The following is a 25363-nucleotide window of genomic DNA, read 5'->3' as shown; positions in this document are numbered from 1 at the left end:
TCGACTGAGAGGAAGAGTAATCGCTGCCGAAAAGTACGCCAACTCTTTACCGCAAAACATGTACAAAGACTTGACACATGCCGCCATGGACGCGCATAGGGATGTGGTAAAGGAGGAGACACAACGATACGAGATAGACAGCCTAAAGGCAAGACTCGCTGAAATGACTGTGAAGTATGAACAGTTGCGAAGGAAACTGCCCGAAACTTTGGAATTATGTTCTAAATACAAGGGGGCGACCGAGATGATCAAACTTTTAAAAATTCAATGTGAAATCAACAAACAAGACTTTATGAAGGAGCAAGCGGATCGTCAAATGTTGGCCAGAAGATCAAACTTACCGTACAAACAAACCGTTACAGAAGTCATACGAAAGCTGAATCTATTGATCGGACAGGATTATGTTGATGGTGACCTTGAAACAGACTCTGCCGACGTCAATCAAATAGAAGAAAATGTTTGTCATGCAATTGAACCGGTGCAGTTTCCTGAAGATCCATTACTAGACACGTGCGATCAACTGATGGCCGAATACGGAGCAACGATGGTGTGAAACAAGTGTGTAAAATGCCATGTATAACATAAGAAAGTAACAATAAATGCACCACAAAACTAATGTCTTCTTCTTATTTCACTACTGTGCGCGTACAAATTCATTTCCTTCACAACAGAGAAATAAATCGATTTCAACTAACGTGCTTTCTGTATCTCGAGTACATTTTATTCGGTAGATTGTCTGTGTATGAATACAATGAATGTATATTGAACTCATAGTATTGAAAGTGCTCGTGTGTAAATTAAGCGTTTATTTGCTCAATCTCTTTGGCAAGTTTTTGTGTATCCTGACACACGGTTCTATACGTTTTAAAATCACTCGGTGACGGTACTTCGTCTTCCATCATCACCGTATCCGCCATGAATCTCTCTAAACGTCTGCAAATCAACAATTGCTCTTCACACACTCGACGGTAGCTGGGTATAATGTGCTGATCGAAATGAAGACGAACCTCGTCCAACGTGATATCGTTCATCGATTTGTCTATTGTAGCTATGCTGGTTGTGATACTCTGAAGGATCTCTTTCTGATTTCTACCGCCGTACTTTTCGAATATGTGCTCACCGTGCAACACGGGATGATAGTTTTGTGAACTAGGATCATTGTTGCAAAATTGTCTCTGCTTACTGTCAACGTCATACGAGCACAGTCTACACCCTGCTGCCATCACGGATGTTGCATCATACACACACACATATATATATATATATATATTATTAATCCATTAATCAACATAATGAATGCCAACAAACAAACCGTTCGAAATAAAGGTGAAGAGATAAGATATAAGCCGAATTCAATAGATTACTTTCGAATTCAATAGATTACTTCCGATAGATTATCAACAATTAGGATCATTGTTGCAAAATCATCATACACACACACACACACACACATATATATATATTATTTTTGTCAAGCAAAACACTATGAAGGACCTATCGATAGATTTTCTTTTTTGCTACGAAGATCCGCACGGTCTTCTCGAGTTCGAGGACGATTTTCTTTTTTGCTACGAGGATGCGCATGGTCTTCTCGAGTTCGAGGACGATTTTCTATTTTGCTACGAGGATCCGCACGGTCTTCTCGAGTTCGAGGACGATTTTCTTTTTTGCTACGAGGATCCGCATTGTTTGGGATACGAGGACGAATTTTCTAATTTGTTACGAGGAGGCTATTTGTAGTACTTAAAAAGAGGTAATGAGATGACATTAGTTAGTTGATCACGATCGTCGTATAAAGGTGCTGTTCGTTTGGGAGAGAAATATGGCAGAATTAACAGATCTCTTTCAATGCGAATATTGTTTACAGACATGGGAAGGAAACGGTCAATCTCCTTGTTGCAACTATATAGTGACTGAAAGGCAGTACGACGCTGGTGATGAAGAAAGTTTACATGACGAGGAATATCATGATGATGATGGTGAGGTGACAAGAAGATTGTACAATATTGATTTGCCAATTGATAACGATAGTATAAAGGTGCTGTTCGTTGGGGGAGAGAAGAAGGAGAGCTATATGGCAGAATTGACAGATCACTTTCAATGCGAACACTGTTTACAGACATTGGACGGAAACGGTCAATGTCCTTGTTGGTACACACGCAACGATACAGTGACTGAAATACAATACGAAATCGATCCAGTGTTGCAGTACGATAATGAAGAATTTTTACATGCCGACAACGCCCGGGAATATCATAATGATGATGATGACATCGTTGATCATGAGATAACAGGAAGGTTGAACAATATCGATTTGGATCCAATGTTATGTGAAGAAATGTATAGTAGTAATACATTGAATGACCAATCGATTACCGATTCGCCAATAATCTTCGTTGATTCACCACAATCGTCAGCGACCATGGTAAGCGACGAAGAAGACTATTTGATTACGTGTGACGCGTGCATGAACGTATGGGATGGATTCTCTCAGTGTCCGTGTCTACCTACCTAGCACGTTTAAACTTACTGTTGCCTTTACACAATAGAGATACGAACATGTTTGCCGTTACGACGACTGTGTTACTCAATAGTTGGTATCTTGGAATCATCGATGTGCTGTTTGTTTTGTTTTTTTATAGTGATTTTGAAGAATTAATAACGGGTATAAACGCTAGAGATCTTGAAACTGTGTTTTCATGATCTATCGGCATTCTATTACACCTGTTGTTTATTGGATTGTAAACTTTGATTCATGAATTGAAACAAATCTTTTACCATAATCTAAATTAAATAGTAGTAGTAGTAGTAGTAGCAACAAATAAAATCAAAAGCAAAGACGTGCGTTACCTTGTGTTCTTTTTTTATTATAATGACTCTTGGACGGAAAAAAAAAATGTTACAAGAATTAGTTTTATTTTATTTTTTTAATAATTGTTCTCAATATTCTCTTAGACAATAATGAATTAGACGAACGTGTTGGGCACGAGGTGAGGCCTCTATCGATCGTTTCTTCATTCTTCTCAATGTGTAACACCGAAATGAGTGAAATGAGAAGATTTATTGGAATTCGTTCGATGGGTACTCGTCTGTCGAAAAACATGCAGCACGTCCACTTTAACCGTTCATCTTCACGTTCGTAAAGTACAAGTTGATCGTGTTGCTTCAATCGACAATCGTTCCAATTGAATGTCCACGAAATAGGCTCCGATTGAATTGTAACGACGTTTCTTTTCGTCTTGACCGTTCGGTTATAGATTCCACATGATCGTCGAAACGACTGCACGATACCCGTCTCTGCTTCTGTCTCAAGAACTAACGGTTTCAGTAACGCTTTAACAAACTCGTTGGCTCTGCCACCTCTTGCCCAATCTCTCAGCACTCTTCCCACCAACGTGACACTCGTTCGTATGCGAGCGTTATACGTTGATTGTGCGACGTTAAACAAATGCATGTGGATAGCTGGTACGAAGGAGACAAAGAGACGATCGAAACACTTTATCGACGCCAAGTTATGTTTGTGTGCATGACTTCTGAAATCGGTGAGTACACGAACGCGATCGTTCAATCTGTTCCATAGACGATTGATAACGACAGATTCCAGGAACGGATATGGATCGTAGCCGACTCTTTCTCGTTCTCTCGCTTTTCGAACTACACCATCGCTCGTATGGAACTTCGGAAATTTAATCCAATTGAGTCGTGGTGGTGCTGCTGGTGGCTGTAACAGTACAGGCACCGTTTGGAATGTGACTAAAGACTCGTAAACGTACGCCGTATCGTTACGTTTGCAAGCCACGATTCTGTGCTGGTAATATTCGCGTTCTATTGCATCCGCGTCCAGATAGTATTCTGATAGCATGTCGCTAGAAAAGTACTTGGAGTGGAGACGCTACTGGACGTTTGACAGACACTTTTCTGACGCCTGCGATCGTGACGAGAATGTAATCGATAGAGTCGATGTTCGTGGTTATATGGCCATGCAAGATGATTTCGACCTACTCTGCAGAAGATCGACGTGCGAAGCTTGGCGAATTGTCAGTGAAAATTGCGACTATACGTTTCACATTATTTGCGACAAGATAGTTGCGGAAGAATTGATAACCGGTGGTGACGGTATAGTAGACGTTCCTCTTCTTCTCTATCCAAGATTTGAATATGGAGGAGGAGGAGGAGATTCACAACTAGACCACATACTCGTTCCTAAAGCTCTTATAAAACAGTTGCGAAAGGCATGGATCATGATCAATTTAGATTTGATTATAGAGTATAATATACTGGCAAAAGAGAGCAGTGTGAAAATAGCAAAATTTATTCATGGACTACAGTTGTTACCAGGACACAGATGATGAAGATGATGATACGATCATCGATCGCTTCACGCATCAGAACGGCGTTCAACAGCGCATCGTCAACTATTACAACACAGATCGATTCGCATCCGTCGGTCTGCTGGCCAGACACGCTAAACTTCCTCGTGCGTATACCGTGGCACAGGCGTACGCCCGATGTCAACCTCCTCCAGCCAGCCGGGACGTTGGAGCGTGGACTTGTTTCGCTCTCGACGTACCTAGACGTATATCCGTGTTGGCATCTCAGATGTGCCAAGCGGGCAGCGGCAGTAGAAGTTTTGTGGTTGCGTCACCGACCGCACTAGAGAGTAGTATTCAATCATGCTCGTCTTTGTCGTCGTACAGCGAAGTGTTCAACGAAAATCTTCACATTCACAACATACCAATCGACATCGACGATGCAAACAGACCTCAGTGCAGCGATGAATCTGCCATGAGAACGGCCGAAAGCATCAAGCGTGCACTTTCGGCCGAGCTCGGCCATTTGCCCGACAATCCGCACGTCTACTCGAGCCAAGGAAGCGAAAAGTTTTCTTTACACGTATACCAACGTTTACCGAGACCGATTGAAAACATTGACGTTCTTTCGTCCATGATGACAGCTTTGTGCAAAGTCTATCCGGAGATGAGATGCGTCGATCTGTCCATTTACGCCGGTGGTAGATCGTTGCGTTTGCCGGGATGTTACAAAATCTCATCGAAACCTATTAAACTTTTGCGTCGTGTAGGCAGCAGCGAAGGCGTCGACGTTCGTCGAGCATTGGCGCACTACTGCTCCGACAGCGTTTGTCAAACACCATACGATCTGTCACATTTGGTAAAAAAGCCAAAGAAAGATGTATCAACAACAACCACCACCACCACCACCGAAGAAGTTTTGTCCAAAGAGCAGTTGAGAAAAATTGTGGACGACGTGCAACGTGTCACCGGCATGGAAATAACGCGAACGACGAGACGAGGCAATCGTTTCTTCTTTGACACCAATGAAAGTTTCTGCCAAATGTCAGGTCGATGTCATCGTTCATCCAGACAGAAATTGCAATATACGTTGCGTTCAGGTTATGTGAGAAGGGAATGTTGGTCGTCGAAATGTGCTCACAAATTCTTGGACGTTGTCTGGGACACGACACGACCGTCAACGTAGATCATCGAATCGTTTGAAAACCTGTGTCCGTAATCGTTTGGCACCGGTGGATATCCAATGCTTATCTTGCCACTGTCCAAGTCTGTGCGCATGTAGACGGGTACTTGGTCGTCGTCAGCGTCGTAACCGGGTCCTTGCACCAGTATAACATTACCGCTATCGGTGTCGTTGAACAAGGTGAACACGTACGCATTTTTTGAGTACAATGACATTTTAGAAATGCACGTGAACTGTTGATGATCATCTTCGGATCCTCGACATGGTTCGGAAGGCATGCACGTTCGATCGATGGAGCGCATCAGAAGCGATTGCCCTTCGTCCGACACGATTCGATATCCCGTGTCCGAGGTGACGACAACGTCGCCAAAGTTCAGTCTACATTTGTGATCATCCAACGAACGATAGGCACGTTTCAGATGAACGTGAATCGTGCACACGAGAATTATGAGCACGATTTGGATGCCGCAGAGAAGTAGGCAAAACTTGTCGTTACGTCTATCATCATGATGGACGTCACTCCTAACTTTGCTTCTATCGGACCTACGAGTAGTGATTCTGCCAGCCAACCGACCCTTCTTCTTTTCACTGGAGCCGATCGACTCGGTGTCGTCGCCGCTGTACAGATCACTGCGAGTAACGGATTGTCTTCCCTCCATCCGTCTTCGTCGTATAAGATATTCGCGCTGGTTCTCTCACTAAAGTCTTTTACGAGCAAATCGTCTATCGATGACAATTTCTTAAAGCCAACGTGTATGTCGTGCACGAGAATAGACAAGCACGATAATAGAAGGATTGAAAAAAGGGCGACAGAAACGTACATGTCATCATCATCACCACCACCACCACCATTGTCCACGTTAACGTTGTTTACATTGTCGTTAAAGAAACAACGATGATCGTAGAGACTGTTACTGCACCCTTTAAGGTACTTTCAAAGACAACGTAGTATGCTACTGTCACACAGCCGCAATTACGGCTCTTTCGGACATGTAATTGCTGGTAACCAACGGTGAACAACGGTAAATAGCCACAACTGTACACATATAAATGTAAAAAGTAAAATTTAATAATAATCTTCGACAACCAATTCTTTCTTTTATAATTCAAACCCCCCAAAAAAAAACCCACAAAAAAAAAACCCAACCAATTCTCAAACAATGATACCGTGTTCCTATTCCCCACAAACTTTATGCAATTCCCCAAATTTCCCAATCCTCCCAAACCAAATATCAACAATCTTCTTATTTTTAAATAAATCCCCGAAACCCCCCCTTTCAAATACAATAATATCACAAGATGAATAATTAAACAATACTAAATGTCCACAATATCGTTCCTTCTTGCCTTCTCTCCTACGCTGACACAAAACAAATTAGAAAGATAAAAGTTAAAACGATTCTGCAAATAAACAACTCCCACGCCTCTGCTCCCGTTCTGCTTGTATTATCAATTATAATTCTTCCTATTTTCTGACATATAAATAAATCAAATATAAAGTTAAAATGTTTCTTGATGTCGTTCTGCCCTGCAATCCGCTCCCCGACCACCACGTAAAATAATATCAGTATCAATCCAGTTACTCTTCAATATTTCCAAACAATTCTTTACATGCAACAACGTCTGCTGTTTCCAACAGTTATTTCTTCCGTCAATTTACATTCACAATTTAAATTAATCCTCAGGAATCTCAACAATTAACAGTTCTACATTTAAGTACAGCCTTATAGTATTACTTCCAACTCACAATTTATTAACTTCATGTATATCACTTTATTTCCTTTCTGCTTCAACTCTATATCACCATAATTATCTCCAACTCACAATTTATTAACTTCATGTATATCTCTTTATTTCCTTTCTGCTTCAGCTCTATATCACCATAATTCAATTACTTCTTCTCCTGTACGTCTTAGTTTCTCATATCAATATTCACCTATCCCTTTCTGGCTTAACATAACATAGCCCTCCTTCTCTGTCTCCTCTCAATTTCCATCTACCTCAAAATTCCCTCAATTATCCACATATCACCACCTTATCCTTCTCCACCAATCAGCAACTCACACACTAACTTAACCCTTATACCTCTCCTCCAATCAGCAAACACCACACAATCCTTCTCTGCAACACAACAACTCTGCTCCACTGGCTTCACACAATAGCTTCCTAAAACAAAAGAAAGGTTCAAATAGTGAAAACAAAAGGAAAAGTAAGAATGACTTGCAAAATATATACACAACTTTATGTCACTTGTGACATTTACTCCCCTCTAAAAGAATAATGTATCAACATTTTCTCCATACCGTGACGGGTCCTATTTACACTCGACTTAAATAATCAGCTCCTACATTTTCACTGCCTTTAATCGCCTCTATTCGGAACTTGTACGGTTGTAGAGCCAGGGCCCATCTCATAATTCGCCCATTGGACAATTTCGCTCTGTGCATAAACACAAGCGGCTGGTGATCAGTTTCCAACGTGAAGTTTCGTCCATATAAATAAGACTCAAATTTTCGTACACTCCATACAATGGCTAAGCATTCTTTTTCCATCACTGAATATGCTTTTTCTCGAGGAAGCAGTTTCTTGCTAGCGTACGCCACGGGAAACTTCACGTCACCATACTGCTGCATTAGAACCGCTCCCACTCCATATTCGGACGCATCTGTTCTCAAAATAAAATCTTTGTTTAAATTAGGAAGGCATAAAATTGGAGTACTGTTTAATTTTTCCTTAAGTTTAACAAACGCACTTTCCTGGGCCTTCTCCCAACATACTCGGTTAGGTTCCCGATTCTTCGTTTTGTCGGTTAATGGACAAGCAATCACAGAGTAATTAGGAATGAACTTTCTATAGTAGTTGGTCATCCCAAGGAATGACCGGAGTTGTTTCTTTGTTTCTGGTTGTTTGGCTGACAAGATGCTTTGTATCTTCTCCACTCGAGGTTGAACATTTCCTTTCCCTACCACATGGCCAAGAAACTCGATTGTTTCATAACCAATGAAACATTTGCTTGGTCGAGCAGTTAGATTGGCCCTGCGGAGACGTCCAAACAATTCAGACAAACATTTCATATGTTGATCCCAAGAAGCTGTGTGAATTAGAATGTCATCAATATAATTAAGTGTATTATCCATTCCTTTGAGTAATTTTCTCATGATACGACTGAAAGTAGCCGGTGCATTGACTAAGCCGAACGGCATGACATTAAATTGAAACAAACCATCTGGTGTTAGAAAGGCTGTTAAAGGTTTTGACGCTTCAACCATGGGAACTTGCCAATACCCTTTACTTAAATCTATCTTAGTAAAATAATGATCATGGGCCAACTTTGTGAACAGTTCCTCTTGGTCCGGAATCGGTTCGGCGTCAAAAACTGTAACCTGATTAAGTTTTCGAAAGTCCACGCAGAATCGATTTGACCCATCCGGTTTCTTTACCAATACTATTGGAGAGGCAAACGGTGCCCCTGAAGGCTCCACTACACCCAGATTTAACATCATATTTACCTCATCCTTAATGGTACCTCGCAACGCATGTGGAAGTGGATAGGGCTTGGAACGGATTGTATCATCAGTTTCCAGCTTGATTTCATGCTGCCCAAGTGTAGTCTTACCCGGTAAATCCGTCAGTACATCTTTGTAGTTTCCGATAAGTCGGTGCACCTCATGCTTTAGTGTATCATCCAGGCTTTCGTTGATGTGGATGTCGGCTGTTGTTTCTTTTGCTAGTAGAGGGTGGAGCTGTAAAAGATTCTCATTAGATAGATGATAATTTTGGTTATTTGTAAATGTTTCATTAGGTTCGCATTCAATAACAGCGGTGCTAGCTAATTCAAGGATACCAGAAGGCTCGGATACCCCTAAGGCAGCACTAATGTCTGCGGTTCGCTCATAATACTTTTTCAAGAGATTGGCGTGAAATATTTTGAATTTCCCGTTAAGGTCAATTTGGTAGTCTAGATACCCAAATTTCTTTACAACCTTAAAAGGACCTTTCCATTGAAGCAATAGTTTGTTTTTGTCTGTGGGTAATAAAAGTAGTACCTTATCCCCAACCTCAAATTCCCGGGACTTACTCTTTTTGTCATAATATTGTTTGTACCTGACCTTAGATTTTTGTAGATTCTTCTGAGCCATCTGACAGGTTTCATGTAGTCGTTCCCGTAAATCCATAACGTACTGGTAGGTGGTTTTTGTTTCTGGTGTTTCGATTTCTTCGGTCCACAATTCCCTTAGGATGGACATGGGTCCTCGTACGGTACGGCCATATAACAGTTCAAAAGGAGAAAACCCTAAACTTTCCTGTGAAGATTCCCTAACCGCAAAAAGTAGTGGGTCAATGTAACGATCCCAATCAGTAGGCCTTTCTGCACACATACGTTTCAGCATTTGTTTGAGTGTTCCATTGAACCGTTCGACCAAACCATTACAAGCTGGGTGATATGGAGATGTCATTACCTGACGTATAGACAACAACTTACTAACTTGCCTCATGACTTCAGATGTAAATTGTGATCCCCTATCGGTAAGCATTTCTTTCGGGATACCAAGTCTAGAGAAAACACCAACCAAGGCCTCAGCAACCCGTTCAGCTTCAATATTTGGTAGAGGCACTGCCTCTGGATAACGAGTAGCAAAATCTATTATTGTGAGTATATAACGATTACGACCTTTAGACATGGGGAAAATGGGACCAACTATATCAACGGCAATCCGTTCAAACGGCACCTCGATCAAAGGCATGCTTCCTAGAGGCACTTTCGTAACTCTACCTTTTTGTACAGTTCTCTGACAAATGTCACAGGATCGACAATATCGAGTAATATCTGCAGTTACCCCAGGCCACCAAAATGTTGTCAACACTTTATCTGTCGTCTTTTTTACCCCTTGGTGTCCTCCTAATAAGGTTTCATGGGCTTGGCGCATTACCTGGCGTCGATAGTCAGCTGGCACTACTAGTTGGGTAAACTTATCCCCGTGTTCAATATTAGGAGAGGAAAATTGCCTATATAATAGGTCTTTATGATAAATAAACCTAGCCTCGGCTTGTTTGTTACCCACAGTTGTAGTTTGTTTCTCTGCAAGATCCTTGAATTTTGCAAGGCTGATATCTTGTTGCTGGGCGGTTTTCATAATTCCCGCTGTGATGATTTGCTTGTGTATTTCTGTAGTTTTAAGTGTTCTGAATGGTTTATCTATAGTGTTAGCTTGAGACCGGGTAACAACAGAACATCCTTGAAGATTTCGCTCTGTCCATGTGGGATCTGGATTTCCTGGTGCTCGTACTCCTGCAATATTACCTAATATCAAGTCATAAATAGGGTTATTCATACATAGTGCATACGTCTTTCCTGAAAAAAATGGAGTATTAACATGTATTAATGCAACCGGTAAGTTGCGGACCGTGCCATCAATCAGCACACAGGTTTTCTCCTTACCAGTAAGTTGTTCGGCTGATACAAGATCTTTCTTCACAACCACCCCACTACAGCCACTGTCACGAAGAACAGAGACGCAGCGTGACCCAACAAACCTGTATAAACGGGCATTTTACTAATTGAATTATTTAGAGCCGCTGTCATAATTGGAAGACAGTGCCCACATTGAAGAGTGACCTTATCACCATCATTATTGATACAACATTGATTTAAAGACTCTGACATTTTCGTAACCATACTGGCCCCCACATCGGGAATTTCTTCTTTGGCTTTACATTCGTGTTGGTTTGTACATTTCTGGCAATCAGACTCTGTTTGTGGTGAAGTAGACAACCCAGCGCAACTGTTGGCGTCCTGTCTACAATTTCTGGCAATATGTCCTGTTTTTAAGCATCGGTAACATTTTGGAGGAGAGTTTGGCTTATGCATAGTTGAGGCTCTGCAATTTCTAGCTAGGTGACCTACACGATGACATATAAAACAAGTTGGACTACGGAAACTAGAAGGGCTTTGTGATGAGGATGTACTGGGAACATTATTAGAGGAGAGTTGAGGAGAATTTGGCTCTTTTTGTTTAAACTCTATTGGTTTACCAAATAATCCCCCACGAGCTTCCAAATATTGCTCCGCAATTTCAGCCATCGCTTGTATCGTTTTCGGTTGACGTTCCCTTAGGAACAGAGCTAGGTCCTTCCCACACCCATCGGTAAACTGCTCTCGCAGCAATAAATCTTTTAACCCCTGAAAGGTTTTTTCCCCCTCTGCTAGGTCAATCCACCTATCAAGATAATTGCTTATCCTCGCAGCAAATTGCGGGCCGCTTTCTCCGTATTCGGGCTTAGCTGTTCGTAACTTATGTCGAAATCCATCGGCGGTTAACTGAAACCGTTTTAGAAGAGCCAATTTCAACAGTTTGTAATCGTTAGCTTCAGCTGACGACAACCTGGAATAAACCTCGAGAGCCTTCCCAGTTAGTAGGGCACTTAAGTTAACCGGCCACTCAATTTCTTTCCACTCCTGACTAGTCGCATACCGTTCAAACCTTTTCAGATAGGCATCTAGGTCATCTGTTCGATCATGGAAAGGGGGTAATTTAGGTTTACTGGCCTTAACCCGTGACTCAGGATTGGGTAATACTCTACCACCCGGCCGTGCCCGATTCTTTTCTTGTTCTAATTGGATTTCTAACCTTCGCATTTCTATAAGATAGGCCTGATTCTCAGCTTCTTTCGCCCTTTCGTTTTCTCTCTCTTTTTCTTCACTCGCTCTTTTTCTCTCTGCTTCGTCCCTCTCTAGTACCTCTCTTCTCTCTCTCTCTTCCTTCTCTAGTGCCTCTCTTCTCTCTCTCTCTTCCTTCTCTAGTGCCTCTCTTCTCTCTCTCTCTTCCTTCTCTAGTGCTCTCTCTTCCCTGTCTCTGTTTCGCTCCATTTCTTCTCTCTCCCTATCCCTGTTTCGCTGTTTTTCTTCTCTCTCCCTGTTTCTCTCTTCTCTCTCTAGTGCTCTCTCTTCTCTCTCTCGTGCTCTCTCTTCTCTCTCTCTGGCAGCTTCCTCTCTCTTTTCCACAAACTCTCTTAATTCCACTCCATCTAACCCCAACGCTTTTCCTGCGTCAACAATTTTAGTGAGATCCATTTCTTAAGAAAAAAAAAAAATATATATATATATAAGTATCCAATATAAGTATACAGTATGCCAATAATATGGCAAATAGACAATCCAAGAATCACGTACAATTGTTTCATCTACCAATGTTCACGCTAGGTTACAAAGTTTCCCGGACGAGCCCCCATAAATGTCACACAGCCGCAATTACGGCTCTTTCGGACATGTAATTGCTGGTAACCAACGGTGAACAACGGTAAATAGCCACAACTGTACACATATAAATGTAAAAAGTAAAATTTAATAATAATCTTCGACAACCAATTCTTTCTTTTATAATTCAAACCCCCCCAAAAAAAACCCACAAAAAAAAAACCCAACCAATTCTCAAACAATGATACCGTGTTCCTATTCCCCACAAACTTTATGCAATTCCCCAAATTTCCCAATCCTCCCAAACCAAATATCAACAATCTTCTTATTTTTAAATAAATCCCCGAAACCCCCCCTTTCAAATACAATAATATCACAAGATGAATAATTAAACAATACTAAATGTCCACAATATCGTTCCTTCTTGCCTTCTCTCCTACGCTGACACAAAACAAATTAGAAAGATAAAAGTTAAAACGATTCTGCAAATAAACAACTCCCACGCCTCTGCTCTCGTTCTGCTTGTATTATCAATTATAATTCTTCCTATTTTCTGACATATAAATAAATCAAATATAAAGTTAAAATGTTTCTTGATGTCGTTCTGCCCTGCAATCCGCTCCCCGACCAATTATTTCTTTCTCCTTTCCACGTAAAATAATATCAGTATCAATCCAGTTACTCTTCAATATTTCCAAACAATTCTTTACATGCAACAACGTCTGCTGTTTCCAACAGTTATTTCTTCCGTCAATTTACATTCACAATTTAAATTAATCCTCAGGAATCTCAACAATTAACAGTTCTACATTTAAGTACAGCCTTATAGTATTACTTCCAACTCACAATTTATTAACTTCATGTATATCACTTTATTTCCTTTCTGCTTCAACTCTATATCACCATAATTATCTCCAACTCACAATTTATTAACTTCATGTATATCTCTTTATTTCCTTTCTGCTTCAGCTCTATATCACCATAATTCAATTACTTCTTCTCCTGTACGTCTTAGTTTCTCATATCAATATTCACCTATCCCTTTCTGGCTTAACATAACATAGCCCTCCTTCTCTGTCTCCTCTCAATTTCCATCTACCTCAAAATTCCCTCAATTATCCACATATCACCACCTTATCCTTCTCCACCAATCAGCAACTCACACACTAACTTAACCCTTATACCTCTCCTCCAATCAGCAAACACCACACAATCCTTCTCTGCAACACAACAACTCTGCTCCACTGGCTTCACACAATAGCTTCCTAAAACAAAAGAAAGGTTCAAATAGTGAAAACAAAAGGAAAAGTAAGAATGACTTGCAAAATATATACACAACTTTATGTCACTTGTGACAGCTACATACACGAGCCTAGATAGGGAAGATCTGTACTGTCGTTCATTGCGAGAGGAGGGGGAAGTCCGGTAATGTGTCATGAAAAATGTAACAAGCCAGAGATGAAATAAACATTTAGCTGATTGTCGTTGTTTTAGTCGTCGTCAGAAGTTTATCGACCGACATCTATTTCTCATGTGTAGTAGAGCGTTTCTTTGATTGAATACTTTTGTTTGTATTATAACACAAGTTTATTTTGGATTTTCAGTAAATTACCAATGGTTTATTCAAAGTCAAACTGTAACTAATCCCTCACTATTCAATCAAAATGTTATTATTATACTACTATATTGTTGAAAAATGGATTGCGTGATATGAAAATGGATTGATAGTTAAACGTAATAAAGATACGTTCTTGTCTGGTTATTAGGTATTCATGCTCTGATGAAGCAGAGGATTATTTTTGTAGCGTTCCATTTAAAATAAATTTTATTACAGAAATATTTTGGTTGTGAAGGTCGTTTTAACAATTAGGCTAATATCAAAACATTCAACAATGATAAAATGCCTTGCAACTCTGTAACTACTTTATGACTAAGCCTATCAAGTTCCGGGTCGGGATGGATATTGTATACGATGAAATGGAACTCGATTTTAATTTAGTGGCAGAAACAACATTTAGTATGAAATTAAGGGTGTTGCCCGGGCCACAAGGGAAACACCCCTGGGTTCGCCCCTGGCTATAATAAGCATTGAATTTGCCTTCTCACCCAAATTGTGCTTTTTTTGGGGGCTTGTAACTTGAACGCAAAACAAAATACCGAGTGAATGATCAAACAATCGGCGGTGGTTTCGCACATAGAGCACGCGCATCTAACATACGGCAACAAATGTTATCGTCCTTTAAATAGTCCACGTGTGTGAGGAGGAGGAAAAAAGTACGATCGTTTTGTTTAATGGTAGCATGCTGCATGAGAGTGTTTTTTCCGGCCAATTAGAGGTGCCATTTATCATGAATGTTATGTGCGAGAGTACCATTTCCGGCCATCAAGGGGTGTCATTTAACCAAATTCGCCTCAGACCCCACCGGGTTGTGGGGAGGGGGCAGTGACCCAAATACTTAGTGTCCGAACCCCCCCCCCCCCCTTGACACTGATCCTGGCTAAGGCCCTGATTGAGTTAAGATTAACCTAGGCCTAATGTTTAATGTCGTCATCAACTATGAAACCATTTTGGGTTTGGTAACGTCACCCACGAGGACGGACATTCGAAGTTACTGGGAGAAATTATGAAAATTACGAAAATAAATTTGGTTTCTTACATTTTTATTTTTAATTTCTTCACTTTGAGAAAATAATATCGAATCTCTTTCAATAGTTGATATCCACTTGTTACTGTTTACATCAGTCGATCCCACAATACACCAGCCAAGACACCACGTTAGACCAAGTAAACCTAATAATAATGACAGACATTATAATAAAATAAAACAAAGACTTAACGGTACATCGACCATATAAAACAGACATACCGAGTGACATGGACGATAGAGGCAATCCTGATGTCAAAGTCTGCGATAGGAGTCAAATGTATCTAGCGAAAGAAGAACATTCGAACCTGGATTCAAATGACTTCCCACGTCGACTGATATCTATAGACAGCGATGACTGCCGTAAAGACCCTCTTGGACAGGACCAATCTTTTACAGGTGCAATAAATGCCTCGTTCGATGACCGCAATCCTGATGGTCAGAGAAACCATAGATATTCATTTCACAGTGATGGTAGTCGGAGTAGCTTTCAAATCAAGTACACAATGCGAGAAGGACCGTCTGGATATTCCCGTCAAGCCTCGATCAATAGCTGTGATTCTTCTAACACTCTACCATCAAACTTTCAATTCGCTGCCCCTTATGTCAACCGAGAAGGAAATCTCACACCACTCGGGTTTGCAATTTCAAGAAGTTTAAGTCTTTGTCATGAGAAAGACAACCCATTGGTTGGAAACCAAGATCAGCAGAGGTCACAGAGCACTTGTGGTATTACAGATATACTTCCAGAAACTCACTTGGTAAGTGGTACAGACGGGGATAGACAAACGACACCCACATCGACACAAGTGGTTGTTCACTCGGAAAAAACGAATAGCGATACTAGGAGTCCTACAAGTCGTGTTCCACGAAAACTACCAGCGGCTCCCAGACCAGCTTTCTATGAATTCCAAATTGAACAACCTGATCAGAATTCACCTCAACGTACTGTTACTCCAACTCGGCAAAAGAATTCGAAAACACGTCGACTAAGTTCAAACAAAAACGCGGTTATGACAATCAATGAAGAACCATCAGAAAGTGCAGAGAGATTAGATTCGGAGACAATGAGTCCGTCAGAAAGTGTCGCTAGCCATATGTCCTTGACAAGAGAGTCTCCACCCGGTGGACCAGTACGACGTCTGAAGCAAAAAGCCGCCAAACGTCAACGGAAATCAACTGAATGTCTTTCGTCAGCAGAGTCAGATTTGAATCCAATGAGACTATCTTTTTACAGTACAAGTTCCCAAGAGTATATATTCAGTGATGAACAACCATCACCGATACGAAAACTTGAAAAGAAAGACGATAGACATATGTGGAGACAAGTATTTATTAGCGATGAAAGTCTGTCAAAGACAATTTCTGGTGGCAGCGCAGATTCTAGCCCCACGCGGAGAAGATTACCAGAAACTCCTACTAAACGACCAAATTCATTCAATAATAACCAGTTCCCATCAAATACACAAATTATTGGTGATATGATAATATATCAGGAAGAAAATGAACTAGAGTTTGATAACTACATGCCAAACTTACCAGGATCTTATTTTGAAGGAAATTTCAATTACCCAGCCGGAGATTTAGGTTCCGATATGGATTTGTTTGAGGGCCTAGAAATTTCAAAAGTTTAAACAGTTGTGGAACTACAATTGTTTGGACATGACAATATAACCGTGCTCCAATTCCAGCAATTGGATTTTCGGCTTTTTTCCACCGAATTGTGATGTTCTTGACTTCACTTACCAGCTGTTTGTAAAATGTTAAAAATGAAAACATTTTAACTATTTGTATTTAGTTTAATATTTAGAATGGTTGTATTTATTATCTTTATTACCAGTTGTAAATAATTATCTGCAAATGTGCCAATTATTTAGAAAAATTAAGTACAGTATATAAACAAATATTATTTTTAAACACTATATTTCGAATTATAAAAGTTATTTTTATTATTTTCGTTTTGTAATTTGTCTTATTGTCAATCCATTTTATTGTATAGAAATAAATGTTAAATCACCGCAAATATTGAATCTTATATGGTTGTAGATTGTATAGAGATAATGTGATTTTTTTTTTATTCATAAAATATATATCAGTGTATACTATAAATTACCTCTTATGAAGATTGTACTATTTCTACTGATATTTATTAATATAAATGAATATTATTATAAAATAATGGTAATTATCTTCGTAAAGTGTAATCATTTGGTGTTATCTTGTAGCACAAAATTGATATTTTTTAAACGTTAACGATTCTGTGTGTTTGCAAATGATCATAATTACAGTACCGGTATTTCATACGTATCAAACAACAGCAAACATCAACTATATAATAACATGGAGTCGCCATTTAAGTGTCATAATGATATTTAATCTATTACGTAATTATTCACTCAACGATTGAATTTGTTTTTATATTTCATCATCATTTATACGCACACATGTGCTTATAAATGATCAATTGAAGACGCGCGTACCAATCATTATTTGAACGCGTGCGTACTGTACCAACCAGAATGCTAACGCGTGTGAATAATGAGTGCGTACCAATGATCATTTGACATTTGAACCCGTAAGTATCAGAGTATGTCTGTGATGAGACATACATAAACAGTGTCATACAAAACCCAAAATAACGATGAATAAAAGTGAACACAAAAAGTACAGTAATTGTACACACTATTTCTATTTGAATAAAATGTAAATTTACTGTATGTCAATTTTGATGTAAAATAAAGAGCTGTTATTGTGATTATTGTCGAGTGTACGCACTTAGTGATCAATTGTAAAAAAAAACACCAATAGGCCTACTTAAAGATGTATTGTCTCCCTGAAAAAAGAAATTGTTTAATTTTTGTTTAACATGCCATTTTAATGTCACATATAATTATCCACTTTGAACAAAAATTGAATCGAAAAAAAATGATTTACCTGAAAAAACAGTAATTTAAAGCAAAAACTAGCCAATGGGTTTTTGGTTGATTCAATTTGACCATTTATTTTGTCATTTTATATGAGAAAACATATACAAAATAACCAAATCAAAATCTAATTTAATTAATCTTCATTTTTCATGTTTTTCGGGGACAAAACATCTTTAAAGATATTACGAATTACAGACCTACACATTACTGCAATTTGAAGTAACTTTTAGCTTAACGACGATCACATGCAATAGGCTAATATGAAATGATTGTAGAAAGATTCTAGTAATTTAGTCATTGCTGTTTCACAGTCGCTATAATGTATTGCTGTAGGCCCCTAAGTGGTTTTTCATTCTCTTACACCGTACCTTCAATTTGATCAAAATGCTCAGTGTTGGCAATTTGAGAGGTGTAGAGTAACATGGTACTATAATTACGTTCTTTTCAAAATGAAAATAAAATAATTACAAAAAAATCTTTGTTGATGATTGGTGTATCTATTTAGATAACATGTAACGTTGGTTTAATTCAACAATGTATTTAATATTTAAGCCTTCGGACCTTCTTTTTCAATCTCTCGGATCTACAGTACCACTGGCTGCTTGTCCTGCAGGCCTAATTTCTTCTAACTCAAGACAGGGAACCAGTTCACTGTCAGGGGTTTTGGACCATTCTTGTACCTCACTAGTACCAAAGATGAGAAAACTCACTAATCCAAACACTTTTACACCGGCTATCATCCAAAACACTTTCCTCCATTGATAAACTGTGTTCTAAAAGACAAGTACAACAAGCGTGATACATTTGTTGTACATTTGCTATATTATTTTCACTTGTGCCGAGTGGTTACCAAATCAATTATCCGGATTAAAAAAATAATAATTATTAAACATCATACTTACACCACTTCTAGTTAAAAGTCCTACCACCGACGGGGCAATGAATCCAGACACGTTCGATATACCCATAATTCCAATTATTAATCCGGAATGGTTAGGTGCAATATCTATCGCAGCTGCTTCGATAGATGGTATGTACAATCCGTACACACCGAAAACAGCAATTATTAAGATGACAGAAAGTGTCGCATTGCTAACAACATAAACAGAGCAGACCAGAAAAAATGATGAGCTCCCAAGAGCTGAAAGAGAAGAAGAAATTGCAAAAATGAAAATAAATGATAATATATAATATATAAATGCGAAACCAGAACACGGGGTAGGCCTACAGTAGGTCTACTCATCTAAACAATGGATACTTGATACGACATTTTCTGCCACCTCATAAATCATTCAATTTATTATGTTCTTACCAAAACACGCTAATAATTTCCGTGTGTTTATAACAGATAATATGTTATGAGACATCAAGGCATCAGCAAGAACTCCTCCAAACAGAATAACAATAAAGAATACAAAATGAGGTAATGTGCTTAGTAACCCAGTCTGAGGAATTAAGAAGAGATTTGTATACGTCACTAGTTTAGTATTAAAAAGTTGAAACAATATGATAATAGGCCTACATATGCTTACCTTTTTCAATTCAAATCCTAAAATCGTATCGAAAAATATAGGAATATCTGTTAATAGAAGATAAAATCCGAAATGGAATCCAAAGGCGCAAAGGCAGAGTGACCAAACAACAGGTGACTTGGCGATCGCTTTCCACGGCACTGCATATACCCTTACCTGAAACAAACAGCATAAGTAACGATTACGGAAATCTATGTAATGTAGGCCTATATAGAACAAAATAGGGTGCAAGATGTGAAAAATAGTCACTTGGGTTGAGCTTGACCAACCATTTTGGGTTTGGTCAACCAAGAGGACGCGGACATTTGAAGTTACTGGAAGAAATTATGAAATTTGGTTTCTTACATTTTTATTTTTAATTTCTTCACTTTGAGAAAATAATATCGAATCTCTTTCAATAGTTGATATCCACCTGTTACTGTTTACGTCAGTCGATCCCACAATGCACCAACCAAGACACCACACTAGCCCAATTATACCTAATAATAACAATAACAATAATAATAATAATAATAATAATAATAATAATAATATTGTAAATCTTAAGAAAAAACAAATAGGCCTACTCAATGACTAGGTAAGAATAAATGATACGCACTTGAATAATCAAGTTATATACGAGGCATGTGGTGGCTCTCTGAATCTCTTTTCCTGATTTAATTTTTGTTTGTTGAGCCATAAATAATGCCTCTATCCTTGCCACAAATTCCAAATTCGTAACACGGCACTTCTTAAACAAATTATTGCACCATCACATCAATGTTTCGTCCAAGATGTAGTAAAAAAATACAGTATGCTGTTACCAAATAGATAAAATGTAGATGGCCATCCGCCTAAGAAATCAGTTGAACAAAGCGAAGCAGATATATAACTCGCCAACACTGGACCAAAACCAAGTCCTTTAAAAGAAGTCAAATTAAATCTAAAGTATCTGATAAGATCATATATAAATATATACCTTCACTAACAGAGTTAGTGAGAAGTTGAATAAATAAATAAAATAAATAAATACAACGAAATATTATTTAATGAAACTGAGAAAATAAGCGGGCGGTTTAGAATTTGTTCTATGCCTGTTTTGTTTTTATGTATGTGTGTATGTATGTATGTATGTATGTATGTATGTATGTATAGATTGGTAAGTTATTCTTCCTCGGTCACATTTGCCTCATTTGGCAACATATCACACCTGTGCTGAGACAGCTTCACTGGCTTCCGGTAACACAAAGAATTACATTCAAGATCCTGCTCTTTGTTTTCAAAGCTCTTCATAATTCTTCATCTAAGTTCATTTCTGAACTTATTCAACCTTATGTTCCTAAGCGGTCTCTGAGATCTAGATCTGAGTCTCTTCTTGCCCATATTTTTCATCCCTCCACTAAGTTTTATGGAAATCGTTCATTTTCTTCGGCATCCGTTTCTCTATGGAATGCGTTGCCTATTGAAATCCGTCAGGCTACTTCCACCAGTGTCTTCAAATCTCTCCTCAAAACCCACCTTTTTAATTTGTAATTTTTCAAAATTTTCTGTCTTTGTAAAGCGCATTGAGGCTTTCAGCATAATGCGCTATATCAAGTACCAGTTATTATTATTATTATTATTTGAATACACGGTCACACTAGACTGAACAGCCATGCCATCATAGTCAATTGACGTGACTATCCCAACCGAAATGTTTGGTCGAGTGGTAACGGGTTTACTCTATGACACTGGAACCCTGGGTTCGAGGTCTATCAATAGCGTGTTTTTTTTTAATAGTTGAGAGAGATTATTCAGAGGGTTAGGTTAAGTACATTTAGAAAGGTAATCTCTTCTTCTGTCTAGGCTATTGTGACCGAGGAAGAAGAGATTACCGTATAGATTGCCTTGGCATACTAAAATAAAACAAAAGGTATTTATTACCTGCTACCGAAAGTGACAAAAATGTACTACGTTCGTTCAATTTCGACCAGTTTGTAACCAGATTAAACACAGCTGGATAAACAGAGCCCTTAAAAACCACAACAAAAAAGAAAAAAAAAATACTTATGACAAATAATTTTATTTTAAAATTAATATTTTAACTTTTAATACAATTAATTCCAAAAGATGGAACTTTAAAGTCGTAATTGGTTGGTCACTTAAATCCATCAAACGCTCCAATCATAAAATCCTAGTTGTAGACATGAGTCCAATATAGAAGTATTGTATTTACATTATTTCAATATTATTCATTACTATAGTAATTACCTGTGCAATTCCATCAATGATTCTAGTTATTACCAATAACCATACTCCTACTTCTGCAGCAACTGGTGTCAATAATATCATCAAAGACGTCACCAAGATTCCCAGTAGAATAATGGGTGAGCCACCAAATACTCCAACCATCCATCCACCAAAAATAGGAGAAATGGTCTTTCCATAATAGATAGAACTAAAGATAAATTGTTGAGTTGCAAGACTCCAATCAAACATCTGTAGAATCAATTTACAACGTTATTATTACTAAATGGTCGTACGCACTCCACCGTAAAAAAAACAAAGCAACGTCAACGCCCAGTCTAGTCTGGGTTCCAGACTGAGTTTTGACTTAATATTAGTAAAAATATAAATATTTTGGCACATATGGCGTGTCATACGTATACTACTTTAGCTTTATTTCAGGACAAAAATCAAAACGTCAACATAAACAGAGACAATAACACCATGGAGGTATGATAATACGCCCAGTCAACTAATACTATAGGGAGTTTTTTATTTGGCGACCGACGATCTGAACAAGTTACAGTCGGTATGCCTAACGCATGTTTATTGTGCGCATCTGAATGTTTTCACTGCAATTTTGTATCCCATTCCATTATCTTATTATTTGTATTGTATTTGTATATGTTTTTATTTGGATTATGGAATAAAAATGTCGATGAATTGAATTGAATTGAATTCCTCGACACAGTTTGTTTGTAGTTAAAGCTCTGTCTAAACTATCAAACTTGATATGGCAAAAAAGTGTAGTGGTCCCAAATATGGTAGTGATATGTCCAAAATATGGTAGTGATATGTCCAAATATGGTAGTGATATGTCCAAATATGGTAGTGATATGATCATCATCATGTTCATATTATATGGCACATCACATTTTTTTGTCACATAAAGTTTGATAGTTCAGATAGAACTTTAGGTTCAGACGACACATCAATGCGTAGGTCTGAATTATTATTAATTAAAATCCAACTATATATTCTCATATCTTTAACACCTTACCGTCATGTCAATGCATGCATTGTTTGCCGTTATTTTTATCCGAAAAAAACCAACATTACTATTTTATATTAAAATAATTACCAATTTGCTTATATCTGGTGACGTCGTAGATAGGTTTGAACCTGTTCCATTCCCATCGTTTGATACCATGGCCAACATGGCAACACTCAAGTTCATTCGTGTAGCATAGTTCAGTGTGACGGCCAAAAAGCACATGAACACAATTATATAACGAATCGACAGGAAGAGAGGTGTTTCTTTACTACCGCCTTTCTTCAAAATTGGTTTCTTTTCAGCTGTTTTATTGCATTTACCGATCATATTGAGGTCTTCAATAAAATAAAAATTAAACATGTTATTGTGTCATTTTTACGAAAAAAGATATTTTGACTTAGGTCTAAAAGTGTGCCTATTATTTCTACATTGACCTCTAAAATATATGATATATGATTATGTGAATAAGATATTGGAAAACTAAGAACTCTACAAATAATATTTAGGCCTACCTTCAATATTTCCGGCCTACCACCCGTCTTTTTCAAATCAACTGCACAAAGCTGATGACAATTAAATTGGTTGTAACTTTACACAGACCAGTAGACCTACGCAAAATAAATATGTGAGCTTTTATTCTATTCATAATTTTAGCTTTATGCCTACTGTATCTAACAATACATATGAGACCTACAAACTTTACTTTAAAATGCCATAAAATGTATTCAGTCAAGTAGAACAAATTACTTTAAAAGTATGATTCAGTCAATAAAAATACACAAAATAATATAAATCATTGTAAGCTTAAGAGTTCAATTTCCTTTATTTTTATAAGGCTATATAGCCTTGATTTGACAAAAGGGAACTATTTTTGTAAAGTCGTTGAAAGCATTTTATATTATATATATATATATATATATATTCAGGTTGAAATTATCAGACCGTTAGGATAGAGTGCTCAATACCAAGGTAGAGCATAAATAAATAAATAAATAAATAAATTATTTATATATATATATATATATATATAAACAAATCAGGCAAAGAACATTAATTCTAAACCGCCCGGTGATATACTGAAATTTAATTAATTAATTTGAAACGATAAAGATGAGGAAATCTGTGAGAATATATATTGTGTATTTGCTATAAACATTCTGTTTTCTATCAATTATTTTTATTAAAAACATAATAATTAATACACATCATACTTACACCACTTCTAGTTAAAAGTCCTACTATCGACGGGGCAATGAATCCACAAGCGTGCGATATAGCCATAATTCCAATTATTAATCCGGAATGGTTAGGTGCAATATCTATCGCAACTGCCTCAATTGTTGAGGGCGCTTTATATTGTTGAGGGCGCTTTATAGCTGTCGCCATTCTTAATTAGTTTACAGATTTTTGGCTCTGGAATTCCTCTTTTGTGACTGGTTTTTTGTTGTTTTGTGGACATCTGTTGCTTTAGTAGTAAAATTTGTGCATTGTACTGTGGATTGAATGCTACATGTTATGCTTAAAAATTGCAATCTGAACATTAACTTGCTAAGCCCACAACTGAAACTATAACCAGGATACTGGCTGGGCTCGCCGCGACCTATCGTCGGACGGTTGTCGGCGGAGAATTCAGGCAAGCCGAGTGGGCAGCCTAGCCTAGGCCCAGACTTTGTTAACTTTGTGCAAGTACTTTTTCTTTTCATGTTTTGATGTGGAACCACTTTTTAACATTTTAACTGTACTGTTGGTGTTGGATTGAGATAATTTCCCTTTTTAACATTGTATCCGTACTGCTGTTGTTGGGGTGAGATAAGTTCTCAAATTTTAACGAAAAGGGATTTAATTCTTATCTTAGAATGATACACAAGCCACTGAGCAAGCCAAAATGACTCGTTATTCCAGACATGAGCTATTTTATATTGGATCAGCCTTCATTAAACGTCGTAATAAGGTGCAATACCTACCTAAGGGAACCCTCGCTATGCTGAATAATCTTGGCATCTATCGTAAAAGTAGAGGTAGAAGAGGTGGTGTAAATATACGCAGAAAAATTCCCACTATTATCACTGTTACACGTGCTTCTGATTATATAGACAACAAGCGAGGGCGTTTTCTAAGTAGTTTATTCCCTAATTCACTTCGTAAAGTCAACTATACAAAGTTACAGCCATCACTCCCATCGATTTTCCTGACTAACCCGCGTTCTTTAATCTACCGTGTGGACGAACTAGAAACCCTTCTACTTCAAAATTGTATTGATTTAGCAGTTGTCACAGAAACTTGGCAAACACCCCAAATAACAGATGATGCACTGATGATTAACAACTTCAATA

General features: G+C 38.1%; 3 protein-coding genes across 3 annotated transcripts; all 3 read right to left on the bottom strand.

Moving 5' to 3' along the window:
- Positions 1 to 6363: 6363 nt before the first annotated feature.
- Positions 6364 to 12361, bottom strand: LOC144852936 (uncharacterized). Its single transcript, XM_078710992.1, has 3 exons — positions 11029 to 12361; positions 7816 to 10846; positions 6364 to 6529 (listed from the first exon to the last, which is right to left on the bottom strand). Exons 1-3 carry the CDS (start codon positions 12359 to 12361, stop codon positions 6364 to 6366), a joined length of 4530 nt encoding a protein of 1509 aa, XP_078567118.1.
- Positions 12362 to 18598: 6237 nt separating this feature from the next.
- On the bottom strand, positions 18599 to 19301 carry LOC144852513 (sodium-dependent phosphate transport protein 4-like). Its single transcript, XM_078710359.1, has 2 exons — positions 19163 to 19301; positions 18599 to 19033 (listed from the first exon to the last, which is right to left on the bottom strand). Exons 1-2 carry the CDS (start codon positions 19226 to 19228, stop codon positions 18830 to 18832), a joined length of 270 nt encoding a protein of 89 aa, XP_078566485.1. The 5' UTR covers positions 19229 to 19301; the 3' UTR covers positions 18599 to 18829.
- Positions 19267 to 24416, bottom strand: LOC144852935 (sialin-like). Its single transcript, XM_078710991.1, has 10 exons — positions 24242 to 24416; positions 23118 to 23365; positions 22022 to 22249; positions 21695 to 21782; positions 20596 to 20691; positions 20138 to 20271; positions 19793 to 19948; positions 19573 to 19705; positions 19376 to 19401; positions 19267 to 19275 (listed from the first exon to the last, which is right to left on the bottom strand). The coding sequence occupies exons 1-10, from the start codon at positions 24414 to 24416 to the stop codon at positions 19267 to 19269; spliced, it is 1293 nt and encodes a 430-aa protein (XP_078567117.1).
- Between the last annotated feature and the right edge of the window lie 947 nt (positions 24417 to 25363).

Source organism: Antedon bifida, chromosome 9, assembly GCF_963402885.1.
Source record: "Antedon bifida chromosome 9, ecAntBifi1.1, whole genome shotgun sequence".
NCBI classification, from domain to species: domain Eukaryota; kingdom Metazoa; phylum Echinodermata; class Crinoidea; order Comatulida; family Antedonidae; genus Antedon; species Antedon bifida.
The sequence above is the reverse complement of the archived record's forward strand: the minus strand, read 5'-3'. Positions and strand labels throughout refer to the sequence as shown.

Excerpts from the sequence above, each read along its gene's own strand:
- LOC144852936 (XM_078710992.1), bottom strand. The coding sequence starts at position 12,361 with ATGGAGCGAAACAGAGACAGGGAAGAGAGAGCACTAGAGAAGGAAGAG. Across the intron at positions 10,847-11,028 it reads TAAAATGCCCGTTTATACAG|GAAAGACGTATGCACTATGT; the intron begins GTTTGTTGGGTC and ends CATTTTTTTCAG. Across the intron at positions 6,530-7,815 it reads GCTGATTATTTAAGTCGAGT|TTGTGGCTATTTACCGTTGT; the intron begins GTAAATAGGACC and ends ATATGTGTACAG.
- LOC144852513 (XM_078710359.1), bottom strand. The coding sequence starts at position 19,228 with ATGGGTATATCGAACGTGTCTGGATTCATTGCCCCGTCGGTGGTAGGA. Across the intron at positions 19,034-19,162 it reads GACTTTTAACTAGAAGTGGT|AACACAGTTTATCAATGGAG; the intron begins GTAAGTATGATG and ends CTTGTCTTTTAG.
- LOC144852935 (XM_078710991.1), bottom strand. The coding sequence starts at position 24,416 with ATGGCGACAGCTATAAAGCGCCCTCAACAATATAAAGCGCCCTCAACA. Across the intron at positions 20,272-20,595 it reads ATCTACATTTTATCTATTTG|GTATAATTGGGCTAGTGTGG; the intron begins GTAACAGCATAC and ends TGTTATTATTAG. Across the intron at positions 19,706-19,792 it reads TAGGATTTGAATTGAAAAAG|ACTGGGTTACTAAGCACATT; the intron begins GTAAGCATATGT and ends TTAATTCCTCAG.